The 15,825-nt window shown below is 43.2% G+C and overlaps 1 protein-coding gene across 2 annotated transcripts in view; it reads right to left on the reverse strand.

Moving 5' to 3' along the window:
• VPS13D (vacuolar protein sorting 13 homolog D) overlaps positions 1-15,825 on the reverse strand; it is a 134,391-nt gene that overhangs the window by 49,151 nt on the left and 69,415 nt on the right. For both annotated transcript variants that reach the window (XM_072156176.1, XM_072156175.1), the window contains 3 exons: positions 12,227-12,375; positions 10,091-10,225; positions 8,880-9,047 (listed from right to left, as the gene is read on the reverse strand). In XM_072156176.1, coding sequence (XP_072012277.1) covers positions 8,880-9,047; positions 10,091-10,225; positions 12,227-12,375 — 452 coding nt within the window. The remainder of the gene's footprint in view (positions 1-8,879; positions 9,048-10,090; positions 10,226-12,226; positions 12,376-15,825) is intronic.

The following is a 15,825-nucleotide window of genomic DNA, read 5'->3' on the forward strand; positions in this document are numbered from 1 at the left end:
GTTTGCCATCACTGGCTTAGAGTATAAAATGGGCAGCGGGACACATAACTCGACTGTTGGCTCTTTTCATTCGGGTTAAGTGTTCTCTTCTTTGGTGGAGGGTCTTATCACTTGGACCCTTATTCCGATCAGCACGTTATCTCCTATCCTTATATCTTGAAATAATGCATTACTGCTGGAAAACATGTGATATTGTGCTTTTGCCAGAGATATCATAGACCAGTTCACAAAGCAAAAATTGTAGTATTGATAGTCCATATAGTCTATTGTCAGGCCTGCATCTCTGCTCTGGTATACACAGGAGACCACTCTATGGCATCTATACCCATACAGTGTATATAGTGAGGAATTATCTCTATTCATATCTGTTCAGTCTTCTGCCTCAGGTATACAGAGAAATAAATGTATATTGCATGGTATATTCCGGTATAGACAAAGACAATTGGGGCCTATGCACACATTCAACATTGAGGAGACAACCGACTCCTGAACAGGCAGGTAACATCTTCGATTTGGATCCATAAAAAATAAAAGAAGTTGAGGTTGAGCGAGCTTATCTCCTCCTCATTATCAGCGATAATTAAAGCGCCATTAATTAGCCGACATCCTACTGTTGGGCTTAGCAATGTGGCCAGACAATGACACGTCGGCTTGATGAGCTGTCAGGCTAGGATGCCCTGATTAGCTTAGTTATCCCATAGAGGCCCCCCCCTGCTGGTATTATCTCTGTCAATGCCTGATGAGTTTGGTAGCTTCCCCCCATGGACCTCCTGTGAAGTGCTCCCAGCAGGTGCCCGCTGGCAATAGTTTTGTGTTACAGGGCTGAATAAGTGATCCCTGCAGGGGCTGCGGACTGTTTTCACATACACAGAAGGCAGTCAAAAGTCCAAAGCCTGAACTTGGAATGACCCCAACTGTAGAGTCACGCCGGGTTCATGGAGAGGGCAACTGCGCTTTATTAAACACAACTAATACTCCGAGCAGATAACTTTCACAAGAGCCCGATAGATTAACCCCTGCTTCCCCGCAGCTGCCGATCGACAGCCATTATTATCTCTGCTCAATTTATATCCTGCATAACATGCAACCTATGGAAGCCCCAGCCGGAGGCCTAATAGCTTCTGACAGCTACACTCTGCTTAGTTGCCTGCAAAATTGTTTTATTAGCAGACAAAGGCATATCTGACCCCCACTCCCTTTAGTTCTATTACGCCTCGCAATGCAGACTTGTCCTAAATGTTATTTATGTAACAGGGGCCTGGCTGTCTCGCCCCATACATGGAGGGGCCACAACATTTCCTGCAATTAACCCGTGTCATTTGGGGAGGAAGCCGGGGGGCGAGGGACAATTCATGGGCTTTCCAGAGTATACACGTATGTAATGGTGAGGTGCATGCGAGGCTGATACAATGCTTGTAATAAAAGCCCCAGAAATATATATAGTATTAATGCACAAGAGAAACTAAAAAAAAGTTTGGTAAGGGAGGGGTGCATTATTTTGGGGTATTATTTTGACAGATCAGTCCATAATGAGGTTTGAGGGATCTTTTCTTGAGGATATACACTATCAATAGTATGTCATGATGATCATGATGATAACATGATGATCGCCTGGGACTTAATCATAAAAACTAGAGTCCTGTTACCCCTAACCGATGGATCACATTGGCATTAAATTCAATGGGGAAATTTATCACCGTATGATGAAACCCCGCCCCCATCCGGAGACCTAACATATCTAGTGGTCCCGCTGCATTGATGTACAATTCTAAATTCTTGCACTTTAGTCTGCGCCTGTTCTGCAATGAGGGGGTGCAGGCTGTTGCTAGTGCCAGGTATGGCTAGACGTATGAATAAGGAGGAGTGGGAGCCCCCATTCTAGCGATCGATAGAGATCGCTAGAAGTCAAACATGGATAAATTGGGAGAACCTCCATAAAGGGAGACTACCGGCTCCCAAATTAGTAAAAACACCATTGTGTAAAGCAGTGGTCTTCACTAGGTGGGGAGCACTGCTGGGGGCATTTCAATAATGGGAGGAGCATTGCTAGGAACATTTTAAAGGGTGGGGAGCACTGCTCGAAGAAAATTGAGTTGCAGGGATTCTAGTGTTGCAGGGATTCTTGCATATATTCCCTTCTCTAAGGAAAACACATACAGCAATAGGGTGAATTTCCAGAAAACAGCGAAAAGACACATTTTTTATGGACCACAGTAATGTGAACTTCTGGAAATATTTTGCTCACACAGTATACTATGAAGAAGTAACGTGAACCATGAAGAGGCGGCTTAGCCACTAATTAGCCACATCCACAGATGCAGAACCATTGCTTTAACATACACCTACTGCTGTGTGAAATGGGAAATGTTATACATTCCTTTGAACATAATCGGGTGATACTTTGCCCCAAATGGGTCTAATGCTGGATATCTGAACAGATGTTGATTTGCTCTGCATGAGACACATGAAAGATCGGTTATCTTATAATCTCCTTAGTCACACTTAACGCTCTCAGCTTCTAATATGAAACAACATCTTGTAAAGATGATCCTTTCTCCCTTTTTTTATAATAGAAGACATTTCAAAATCATCAACAATGACCTTCGTATGGTGAAATGTGTTTTCTCAGGGGGATGTTCTGGGCTGTACAGCAGTGCAGTAGCCGCCAGGGTTCTTTGGATCAGTCCTCCACAGGTTTCTCTGCAGACTGATGCACCCTGGTTTCAGTGCATATCGATAGCTGCTGGTTCATTCAGAATTATTTATATATTTATTTAATTGTTTTATCCCCTAAAGAATGGCCAGGCCATTGAACAAGTCACCTTCTTTGTCACCCCTTCATCCTCATAGACTGTAAGTTCTTGCGAGCAGGACCCTGACTCCTATTGTTCAATGTGACTCTTTGTACTCTGTAAGGCTACATTCAAACTGCCGTATGTGGAACGTATACTAGGCCGACGTATATACAACCCCCATAGACGTCAATGGACGCACGAAGCTGTACGGGAGTGGTATGGCACCATACCGTTCCGTAGCCGTGAGAAAGATAGGACATGTCCTATCTTTCCCCGCAATACGGGGCCGTGCCCCATGTTTCTCTATTGAGAAAGGAGGGGGTGAGCGGCGTTAATACTCTCCTTCTCTCCCCGGCGCCGACGTGAGCCCGCCGTGTTACAGTGCGGCAGGCACATGTTAATGTGAATTTAGCCTAATGTAGTGTTTTATTTGTACATCTCCCCTCTGATTTGTAAAGTGCTACGGAATATGATGGCGCTATATAAAGATTATTATTATTATGTTTAGAGCTGCATTAAATTCCAGTTGTCTGAATAGCTCCGGTGAATGCACCGATCAGACAACCAAATCCTCCAGGAGATTGCTGCAAATAGCAGCCCCATAATGTGCCCTGAAGTTAAAGTGGGTCTCTTGATTTCACAATCCATGGCGGTCCAACTGTTGGGACCCTTGCCTTTTATCTTTTGGATAGGTAACAAGTGCCTTTGGTTGGGGGACCTGTATTTTCTGTGCACTGAAAAATAAAAGCTGAGCTCTGACTACTTTTCTTTCATGTAATTTGGTATAAATTTACCCCATTGAAGAGGAAAATGTAACCTCAATCTGTCCCATAAAAGTGAATATATCCTAGGGCAGTAGCACTGTAGTCACACAGAGGACTTGGTAACCCCAGTTTTTGTGATCCCTGGAGGTCGTAACAACTTTACTCCAGTGATCAGACACTAACAATATATTCTATCCTGTAGATAAGAGATCAGATAGAATAGTTTGTGAGTAAACTCTTTTAATGGAGTCGTCCCGTGACAGAAGCTTATTCTCTCTGCACGGGTGTAAATAAGTGCATGAGCGATAAGAAAAAGGGCAGTGTGACAGCGATTTATATTTATAAATATAGTATATATATGACACACCATTTCAACCAACTTCTGATGGAGACCTCAATGGGGTAAAACTAAAGGGACCTTTCCTGGCACATAATCGTTGTATGGTGTGTGGTGCCAGCTACCCTCGTATTGTCAGACACTGGAAATCATCGCAGCTTCATGACTGGTCCAGAGCTGCCTATTTACTAAACTTTTTACTAAAAGATGTAATGTAAACCCCAAAGATGTGAAGGAAGAACCAGTAACACAAGCCCACTGGCACAGGGATTCTAAGGAACAAAGTGCTCCTGATCACTGTGGGATCTCAATAAATATTTCCTAAATTTTTGAACAGTGAAAAAATGTGTGAATGCCACGTTCAATGGCACCAGGCAAATCGATATAAAACCACAATAAGTACCTTGTAGGGGTGGTTGCCTGTGTGCTGGACATGTCTTTATAAATTAAGACTGCTGCCTTTAGCCAAAAAAATAATAAAAAAACTTATATTCATGGTTCTGCTTCCAGTCAGAGAGGTTGGGTTTTGGGCACAGCAGACAAGGAGGCACCGGCCCTCACGGCCTCATCTTTACATAACCTTATCTCCCTGTAACCTCCGTCTCGACTCAATTCCCACGCATTGAGACAGGATCGCAGCAGGCCAAGGAGAGGACAAGAAGCCAGGAGACAGGCCCTGCTGCGGCTACGAAGGTGTGGTTATGTAAAGATACGGCTGGCGCATGCTTGACTGCTGTTCTCAAAACCCCACCCCCCTGACTGGGAGCGGACCATGAATAGAAGTAAATTTTTCTAGCTGCAGGCAGAATTCTCACATTATAAAGACATGTCCAGCACACTTGCAACCGGCCCTACAAGGTACTTATTGTGGTTTTATATTGATTTGCCTGGTTACAGCAAATCTTGGATGCAGTGCTTCTAAACTAAGCACACTTACATGCTGGCATGCGCTGTCTGAAACAGTATTCTTTTTGCTTCTAATAGCTTTGTTTCAGAGAAAAACCTCAGGGGCTCCTGGCTACATCACAGAAGGCCTTTCGGGCTCTGCCATCTGCTAATTATTAACGCCTCCATTCAGTGTTTCCAACGGACTGATTAAAGGGCCAGTAGCATTTTATTTAGGACCCTCTTCACATAAATGCTAGAATATTAGCAGCAACCTACCTGCGTTCCAGGTTATAGCATTTTGATAATGACAGATAAAGCAAAAACAATGGCAACAGGATTGTATCACAAAAAAAGTGACTCATCCGCACTGACTGATGAGGATCCAAGTGGAAAATAGAAAAATGTCAAGCCATAATAGCAGAACAGAAGAGGGAGACAGCGGAGCTAAATCCAAGCAGGGTGAACTTTATTTAACCTGCTGTCGAATGCCAATTTAAATATGCTGAACCTCTCTCACTTTAGAGAAGGCATTTTACCCACTGCCTGCTCCAGAATACAAGGAAAAGCCATTACCAGCACAAACAACAGCACTATAAAACCGAAAAAAGCCATAAAATGGCCAAACCAGATACAACTCATAAACGGCTCACCCTTCCAACTCATGCCGTCTTTTTAAGAGTCTTTAGGTCTTAAAAGTTAAAGAGAATGAAGAGTGAATAAGGGAAACCAGGGCAACACGTCAGAAATCTGCTACTAACGATAAAACCAGGGACAATATTGTTTACGTCACATTGGCTCCTCCGTGAATAGATGGTGCCTGACGGTCTTAAAAATGACAAGGCTTATTTATAGACCGTTGTGCAAAGTAACATTTTTTACTTGGAAAATGTGCTTAAGGCAAAAGCATTGCATTACTAAATGATCTTTTGTCCAGAAATTCCACCAGGGCGTCCAGAGATGGAGAAACAGACCAAACATTTACCAACTTATGAAAGTTGCACTATTATCATTGAATACGTAAATGTACTACTAGTACATTAAAAAAAACACATTTCATGAGCATCTTTTGATGTATGTGGCACACCTGGCTCTGTCATGGCTGACTCACCAAAGGAACATATAAAAATTGTGAGCCGGCAAGCAGCACGTCACCTACAGGGTGAAGGATGAATCAGGTTACATTTTAGACCAATTTAGGCAACAAAATTTTTTTTACTTAAGCAGGTCACCTGCCAGGTGACTAGCTTTTGTCTGTTAAACTACTCAATACTTTGAAAAAGAAATACTGCGCAGTGCTGAAGTTCAAATTGAATTTGGAGGGGAAGCTAAAAGTTGGCCTGGTTCACCTGGGGTCCAAAAGAAGAAATCATGGACTTTCATGAAATCCAATGCAATAAATTAACATACTCAGAAGTGGTCACAGGTCACCTCTGAATGATGATGTGCAGGAAATTTAGGGAACATTGTATGTGAAGTTTGGTCCACCAGAAGACTAGAACTTTGGAGGACAGACCCACCCAAGATAACATGAGTCTGGTAAACCAATGAGAGTAATGAGGACACTGTATTTATGTAGGGCCATGGAAAGGCTTTAGTGCAGTGGTGGCGAACCTATGGCACTGGTGCCAGAGATGGCACTCGGAGGCATCTCTGTGGGCACACGGCTGTCTCCCAGGCACAGAGTTTGCCAGACATGGCATCTTCCTGCAGTCTCAGGTGGTCCAAGTAGTGCCCTGCTATTGTAAAGTGACCAATCCTGTGCTGCTTGGTCCTGTCCGAAGAGTGAGAAGGTGTCAGATTGGAGCTCAAAGATTCTGGTAGCAATAAGTTTGTTACTGCCTAAATTGCTGTGTTGGCACTTTGGTAAAAACTAGTTTTTGAGTCTCACTTTGGGCACTCGATCTCTAAAAGGTTCCCCATCACTGCTTTAGTGCATACCATTATGTCCTTTTAGATATAAAGACTCTTGACAACCACAGCAGGTGGAAAATGAACTCAATTTAACAGCAATATCAAGTAAAAACTGTGACTTTGATGGACTGAAGCTAGTCTCACCACTCACTGTATGCAGGATACATAATAATACCAGACTGATGAGGCTTAGGGATAAGGAATGGTCAAGAATCCTAGAGGGAATTCTCCAGGATGTCCTGTTTCTGCTCTTTTCAGAAACAGATTATTAAACCAGAGACCGGTGAAGGACATGAAGATAAGCGCTCCACTCTTGATGACCACTGCTTAGACATCTACCAGACGTGTAGGATTCCTGCTTCAGGGACATTCCCTTATATTTTAGCCAAGTTTCCCCAAACAAGACATACATTCATGATTTTATAATGATGACACGTGGCATGTGATATGCTGGCAATACCAGGGTGTGCAACTTCACACGTGTAGCTTTACGTCTCATGTCTGCAGGATATACTGTGCCACTTTCATACATCCATTCAGGTAATATTTGTCCAGTCATGCCTCCTGCTGTCAGCAAGTACAGACGGACATCAAAAATAGAGCAAAGTAACCTGCCCAGATGAATAGTCCAACACACTGAAGAACCGACATCCCATGAGGTATTGTATCTCCTAGAGCAGTGGTGGAGAACCTATGGCATGGGTGCCAGAGGTGGCACTCGGAGCCCTCTAAGTGAGCACCCAGGCCATCACCCAGCACAAAGTTCACCATTCAGGACTTAACAGCTCCTCCTGCAGTCACAGGCAGCCCAGGACGTGCCACGTTCAGCCTTTTTTTAAAGTGACTTGAAGTGCAGGAGGAGCAAGGAGGTGTTGACAGAGCTGGATTATGATTGTAGACCCTTCTCCAGACCTGTGATACATCCTGTTAAGGGGACCTACAATAATAATCCGAATTTCTCCTTCTTTCTACTGCATTGGTGTCCCCTGGACGCCAATATATTTGAAACCTGTGAGTTATTGTGAAAAATATGTGGCTTTTGCTTGTAGTTTCGGCACTCAGTCCCTAAAAGGTTTGCCATCACTGTCCTAGAGGGTTAGTGACCAGTTGTTTTCTAAGGGACGATCCCATCCCACTGGCCAAACAGGGAACTGCAGAACAGTCACAATCACTTAGAAAAGGGCTGCCTCTTCAGATTCATTTGTGGAGAAAGCTTAGAACACTAGAAGTAGCGCTGCTTCCCCTCCATTCACTGAATCGGTAGGAGGCCCACAGCACTCCATTCCATGATGAAATAGTCATTTCAGCTAGTGATATGACTGTATAAGAAACCCCCTTTAAAGGGCATCTACCACTAGGATGAAGGGGTGTATGCAAATAAGCCTGAAGGGCTCCATAGTTGTTAATAAAGCCTGGAGCCCCTCAGGCTCATTTGCATACAGCCCTTCATCCTGGTGGAAGATGTCATTTAAAGGACATCTACCACCAGGATGAAAGTTTAGAAACCAAGCACATTGACATACTGATGTGTCCACCCTCTGGCAGGATCTGCTCTTCTTAAAGCTTCCTATGCCCTTTTTTTTTTTTTTTAAGAGAAACAAGGCTTAAAAATTATGCAAACGAGCCTGAGGGGCTCCAGGTTCCATTAACACCTATGGAGCCCAGAGCCTGTCAGGCTCATTTGCATAATTTATAAGCCTTTTTTCTTAACATCAAGGTAATAGGAAGCTTTAAGAAGAGAAAATCCTGCCGGGACACACACACAACAGTATGTGAGTGTGCTTGGTTTACAATATATCATCCTGGTGGTAGATGTCCTTTAAGATTAGAATACAGTTGCTGTAACCAACACAATGGATTTTATGTCTAGTTTATCTCAAAATACATAAAATAATAAATATCCTTCACATAGATAGCAAATTGTGGTTTCCATATCCTGATGGTTGATTAATTTTTTTAACCAGGCCTGCAGTTATAGCTGCCCTGCTAAAATATGAGTCCCCTGCTTGAGGCCTGCTGTGTGTAACTGTATAAGGGGAGCTCTCATGTACTTCCAGGGAATGACAATGACATATGGCATGACACATGCAGTGTAGTCATTCTCCTAAGCTGCATAATACAGATCAGTAAAACAGACATTACATCTCCTGCGACTCCCTCCATAAATAAATCTTAGACAAGTACCTTTGCAGCAGAGTTGGAAACGCCGTGTGTGACATTTCGGATTAAGCCGCCAACATTTCCATACTTTATAAGACCGGATACTCCTTCAGACACATCATTCAACAAGCCCATTGGATTGCCAAGGAAATCTACAGAGCCCAAAATTTTTGCTGCTTGACTGAGCAACTCCTTTGAGACACAATAAAACAAGGAGGTTAGTCAGACATCTCAAACTCCGCAGCGCCATCACATGCTGATGTGTATGTACTTAAATTTTAATGAGAACTAAAGACGAGCTAGGGAGACATGCCAAGAGTGGCCTAGAGGTGAGGCTCTGTTTTGGGATCGTAGGCACTGAAAAGCAATAGCCACAAATTAGGCTAGGATACAAAAAAGGGTCCTGGATAGTGTTTGTACAAAATGAAGTATATCGTGTAAGTATAAAATAAATGTACAGCACACATGTGGGATGAACATAGCCAAATATTGCATGTAAGAAAGGGCATCATTTTATATACATATAAAATTTTGCATCTCTTATATCAGCACCGCTCACTTTCAAGAGGCCAGAGACACATGGCCGTGATCAGTCCATGAATCATGGACCATGTGTTGGTCAAATTTCACAAACGGACTCCAAGCATCATAGCGATTCAAGGATGGTGATGAGTTTTAACGCTAAGACTATGCTTCATTCACACGATCGTTGGGGGACTATATACGGCTGCAAGCTTGTGGACGTATGTATGTCCCCCATAGGCCGGCAATGGGCGCACAGAATGTTACAGTGCCGCACGTGTACCGCTCCGTAGTGGGGGAAAGATAGGACATGTCCTATCTTTCCCTGTATTATGGTGCCGTACGCCATGTATCTCTATGGAGAGGGGTGGGAGCGAGCATCGTCCCGTAGCACGTTAGTGTGAATGTAGGGTGCATGCAGCTATGTGTGGGCACATGTCGTGTGTGCTGGAGAGGAGAAGAAGCGAGTGCTACTCTCCCCTCCCCTCTCCATAGAGAATAATGTTGCAGGCCATTCTTATGGCCGAAGATAGAGTATTCTATGGCCGAAGATTGAGGGAATTCTAAAATAAGATTCATACCCTACCTGAGGTGCTAGTAGTTTAGCCGGATAAAAGCTGGCCATTGTCTCCCTTTGATTTCAATTACAGCGTGTAGATGACAAGATGGGACTAGTTTTGAGTTCTTCCAAAGCTCTGTGGAAAATCACTTACCTCTTGAAAGTGTTTAAGGACATCGTTGATAATGAACTCCCTGGATTCATAAGGATGGACTCTTGTATAAGGATCTAGATCGATCACAGCATCCTCAAATTTGATCAGAGGGAATCCCAGAGTGCTTTTCAATGCCTAAAGGAAAATAAAGCTTAATGAGGGTCCTTGTCCAATTTTACAGATTTGTAGGTAATGCTACTTTTTTTTTTTTGAATGATTACATTTTTAAGTTTCCAAAAAAAAAAGCAAACATGCCTAACATATAAAAGTGTGTTAGCTTCATGGTCCATAGACATGACTGGTTAGTATTAGCCCTACTTGATATTACCACCTGTAGACAGGGACAGGGAGTTTAATGGAGCAGAAAACTATGAAAGTTAATGATGTGTGTGAAAACCCTCTTCTGGGTCACCGCAGTTTTACTTTTGAAGAAATGATGCGTGACGAGACCTTGTAACGAAACTTTAACATCTGTACTTGGAGAAAATAATTTGGGGGCATTAATTCAATAAGATAAGACGACAGTGGAAAAGCAAGACTTGTGTGACTGGAGGGTTTGAAGAGACAATGTCCATTAGCGCAGCATTGCCAGACACCACATAAGTTATCTGCTTTATTCCTTACATATCGGAGTGAACGCTGCCGGAATATGCTACAGTTCTATGCAGTATATGAAGCGGAGACAATCATAGGATTCTATATTTGGGATAGATTTCTAGTAAAACACATCACATAATGCATAGGTGTCAATTATTCTCTTATTATGGAGTAACTTAATGCTTATGGTAAATGGAAGCTCTTCTGTTCCCATAGATTCGTCCAGGGAAATATGAGGATCCCTTTCCTCCCATTTCTGTTTACAATGCAAAAAAATAGATCTGCTGCCAGCATAATTTTTGCTGTTAGAAGTAATGGAAAAAAGCAACTGATCCCGCTAACATTGTACAAGGCCTTATACAAGGGAGTCTACCATCTAATGCAAACAATATCAGAATGTTATAGAGACCCATATTCTGAACACAAAGATACTTTTCTTCGGAATGTGGATTTCAAAAGATATGATAGTGACGTAGTTGGTTCAACTGGGGCTATCATGTGGCAGTTTTAATATTCCCCTCGTTGGCACACGGCAAACCAGATTCACTAAGAGGTTCTGGGCTCTTATTAAAAGGAACCTGTTTTGGACACTAAACCACCCAGAGGTACTTATGCACTGGTGGTTTGGTGTCCCAAATCGCCCTCTACACAGTCACAAAAAAGAAAAAAACACAAAAAAAACATTTTGCGTGTTGCGGCTAGGTAGGGCACATGCGCAGTGAAGACATGATATTCCCCCAGATGCAACGTGAGAGGAGTTGCCGATGCGGGATCTGCAGATGTGAGGCCAATATGCCTCATTGCATAGAAGAATGGAAGAAACCTTAAATCCAGGCGTGCATGTGGCGCCATGCCCATTACATCTGGAGGCTGTGATCGCTGACAAAGGTAAGTGGTCTTATATTTGTGATCCACTCAAGTGGCGCACTCAGAGTTAAATTAACACGCTGATAAAGGTGACTCAAAATATCAAAATAAGACCAGCATGATTTCTAAGGCCCCATCCACACGTGCGTTGCAGATCACGTCAGAGTTTGATCAGGGTGCGATCAGGGTTTGGTCAGTGAAAAACGCGCATTTTGCATCAGAGTGCAATCAGTTTTCAGTCAGAGTTTGTTTAGTGTCTCAGTTTTTCACGCGCGTTTTCAATGCAATTTCAATGCGTTTTTCACGCGCAGAAAATGCGCAGACTCAGGACTGAGCTCTATCTTTTCTATGGCAATTGATGTGTAAAAAACTCATTGCACTTGCATGCGTCTCAGAGTGCAATGCGTTTTTGATGCGTCTCCATAGACTTGTATGGTGCGTTTTTCACACGCGTGACTTGCAAAAGTAGAGCATGTCGAGATTTAAACGTGCGTTAAAAAAACCTGCGCGTGTGTGCGTGAAAAAAATGCAAGTCTGAAAAGACCCATTGGTTACAATGGGTCAGAGTGCAATGCAAGTTCTGCGCGTCAAAAGCATGCGCAGAAAACGCGCGTGAAAAACATAACAAAAAAAGAAGGCAAGGCTTGAAGCAGCATTAAACGTGAAATTTACCTTAAGATCAGGTGGAAGCTTATTTGATGTAAAAACACTCAGCTTGATCTGTGGCACTGAAATTTTCAGATTTTCAAAATAATATCTAACTGGGGTGGAGTTCTCCTCTCCAGTTTTTTCGTGGATATTTTCATCCCACTTCTCAACTTCTGAAAGGAAGAAAAAGGAAAAATGATAAAAAAATGCGAAAAAAAAAAACATCTTAAGGGGGCGTTCTCATTTCGGCAAATTAATATTATTGTTTGCATGATGAAAAATTAAAAAAATTTCCGATGTACTTTGTGTATAAATTCCTCACAGATTTGGAGATCTCTGCTTGATGTCCTTTTATAGGAAGCTTTTATGTTTACTTCCAGGGGACAGAATTCTGACCATGGTCACACAGGTGCACGGCTCGTTAGTATCACAGAGAGTAATCAGAGCTGTGGGTTATAACGAGCTGTACACCTGTGTGACCATGGTCAGAATTCTGTCCCCTGGAAGTAAACAACAAAGCTTCGTATAGAAGGACATGAAGAAAATCATGAGGAATTGATACAGAAAGCATATTTGAAAATTGTATAACTTTTCATTATTCAAACAATATTAATTTGCTGAAATTGGAATACCCCTTTAATAAATATTTCAGAATTATTATCTGATTATTATAACGTTAAAAATGTATAGATATGTTCAATGCTAACCAAAACACTAAATTGAAGGACACTAAATCCCCTTCTTTGTTACAATCAGTTATATCACAAATCACCTTTACAAAAAGTCATAAACCCCACTCATGCCCTTTATACTAGAGCATAATTCTCACCCCTGCCCTGTATACTAGAGCATAATTCTCACCCCTGCCCTGTATACTAGAGCATAATTCTCACCCCTGCCCTGTATACTAGAGCATAATTCTCACCCCTGCCCTGTATACTAGAGCATAATTCTCACCCCTGCCCTGTATACTAGAGCATAAGTCTCACCCCTGCCCTGTATACTAGAGCATAAGTCTCACCCCTGCCCTGTATACTAGAGCATAAGTCTCACCCCTGCCCTGTATACTAGAGCATAAGTCTCACCCCTGCCCTGTATACTAGAGCATAATTCTCACCCCTGCCCTGTATACTAGAGCATAATTCTCACCCCTGCCCTGTATACTAGAGCATAAGTCTCACCCCTGCCCTCTATACTAGAGCATAATTCTCACCCCTGCCCTCTATACTAGAGCATAATTCTCACCCCTGCCCTCTATACTAGAGCATAATTCTCACCCCTGCCCTGTATACTAGAGCATAATTCTCACCCCTGCCCTGTATACTAGAGCATAAGTCTCACCCCTGCCCTCTATACTAGAGCATAAGTCTCACCCCTGCCCTGTATACTAGAGCATAATTCTCACCCCTGCCCTCTATACTAGAGCATAATTCTCACCCCTGCCCTCTATACTAGAGCATAATTCTCACCCCTGCCCTGTATACTAGAGCATAATTCTCACCCCTGCCCTGTATACTAGAGCATAATTCTCACCCCTGCCCTGTATAGTAGAGCATAATTCTCACCCCTGCCCTCTATACTAGAGCATAATTCTCACCCCTGCCCTCTATACTAGAGCATAATTCTCACCCCTGCCCTGTATACTAGTGTATAATTCTTATCCCTGCCCTGTATACTAGAGCATAATTCTCACCCCTGCCCTGTATAGTAGAGCATAATTCTCACCCCTGCCCTGTATACTAGTGTATAATTCTCACCCCTGCCCTGTATACTAGTGTATAATTCTCACCCCTGCGCTGTGTACTAGGGCATAATTCCAATCCCTGTCCTGTGTACTGGGGCATAATTCCTACCCCAGCACGGTGTACTAGGTCATAAATCCCACCCCTTCCCTGTGCACTATTTCATAAGTCTTACCCCAGCCCTGTGTACTAGGGCATAAGTCCCAAGCGTGCCCTGTGTACTAGGGCATAAGTCCCACCCCCTTCCTGTGTACTATTTCATAAGCCTTACCCCTGCCCTGTGTATTAGGGCATAAGTCCCAAGCGTGCCCTGTGTACTAGGGCATAAGTCCCACCCCCTTCCTGTGTACTATTTCATAAGTCTCAAACCTGCCCTGTGCATTAGGGCATAAGTCACGCCCCTGCTCTGTGTACTAGGGCATAGGTCCCACCCCTGCCCTTTATAGTAGTCGAGGACATGACTTCTGACACCTTAATTTTAGATAAGACTACCCAGTGACTGGGTGAAGTCAGACACTTCATCAGGTACCTTTATACACGACTGAAAGCTGATTTACACAAATTGCTTAAGGAGAACCTATCACCACATTTGCACATATCCAGCCAGTGACAGGTTCCTATAGAGCTCTATTAATTGACTGACACCCATGCCTAATGCCTCCTTAGTGGTCACTGTTCATTTCATGTGACCAGAGTTACATCTCAAGTCCATTAGCCTTTTAATAATAGAAAACTGTACCCAAGCATGTATCTGACCACATGATGTCACAGCTGCCTCCATGGACTTCTATACCAGGCTACTGTGATTTCATGTAATCACATACATGGTCTAGAGCAGTGGTGGCAAACCTATGGCACGGGTGCCAGAGGTGGCACTCGGAGCCATTTCTGTGGGCACTCAGACCATCGCCCCAGGACAGAGATCACCAAATGGGACCAATTCTTCCTGCAGTCCCAGGCAACTTAAGCGACACTTCTTTGGAACTGCGGGAAAAGTGAGAAGGTGTTGACGGAGCTGCAATGTCTTTGAAGGTCACCCTGCCGGACTCTCCATTCTTTCTTTATAGAGAGATCCTGGAGAGAAGCTACAACGAGAGTCTGATTTGCCCTCCTTCTTTCAACAGTGTTGGTGGCCTCAGGCGACCGATTCGATTGAAAGATGTCTAAGAACAGGTAGCAATAAGTTACTGCTTAAAATGCCATGTTGGCACTTCACAGTAAATAAGTGGATTTTGGTTGTAGTTTGGGTACTCAGTCTCCAAAAGGTTCACCATCACTGGTCTAGAGTATGCTATTCTAAGAAGGCTAAAGGGCCTGCGATGATGTCACTGGTCACATGTCATGAATGTAACACAAGGCACCGTGTAAAAAAATGTACACAATATTTCCCATCTGTACATGGAGCTTTATATGTCTATAGTTGAATCTTGGCAGACGGTCCCTGAGTACAAGGAGGCAATGCAGGGATTTGAAGAGACACAGAGCTGTCAGTCAGAATAACGGGGCGTGGTTCACTGCCAGCCAAAGAGAGAGAAGAGTCACAGATACCAGACATAAGTCACAAAAGCTAATTTGCAGATCAGAAAAATTCCTGTAATTAAGGTACAGTGCCTCACTGGCAGATAATTTTAGGCAATATGGGGAGGACTTGTAACCCTTTTATCAGAAGGCATTGTTAGTCAGGGGGGTCAAAATCTGCTGACAGGTTCTGAGGAACGGAGGAAAAAGAAGGGGACAGGGACATATTTCTTTATAAGTCAAAAGTTCAATTATGCTTTAAACAGAACCATACAAGAACATTTTACAGCCCCATCTGGCTGCGCAGGCCTGTTGAGTGGCCGATCACCAGGGACGGAGAAGCTGGATCTGCAATGCTCAGTG

The sequence above is a fragment of the Engystomops pustulosus genome, chromosome 6 (assembly GCF_040894005.1).
Source record: "Engystomops pustulosus chromosome 6, aEngPut4.maternal, whole genome shotgun sequence".
Classification (NCBI taxonomy): Eukaryota; Metazoa; Chordata; class Amphibia; order Anura; family Leptodactylidae; genus Engystomops; species Engystomops pustulosus.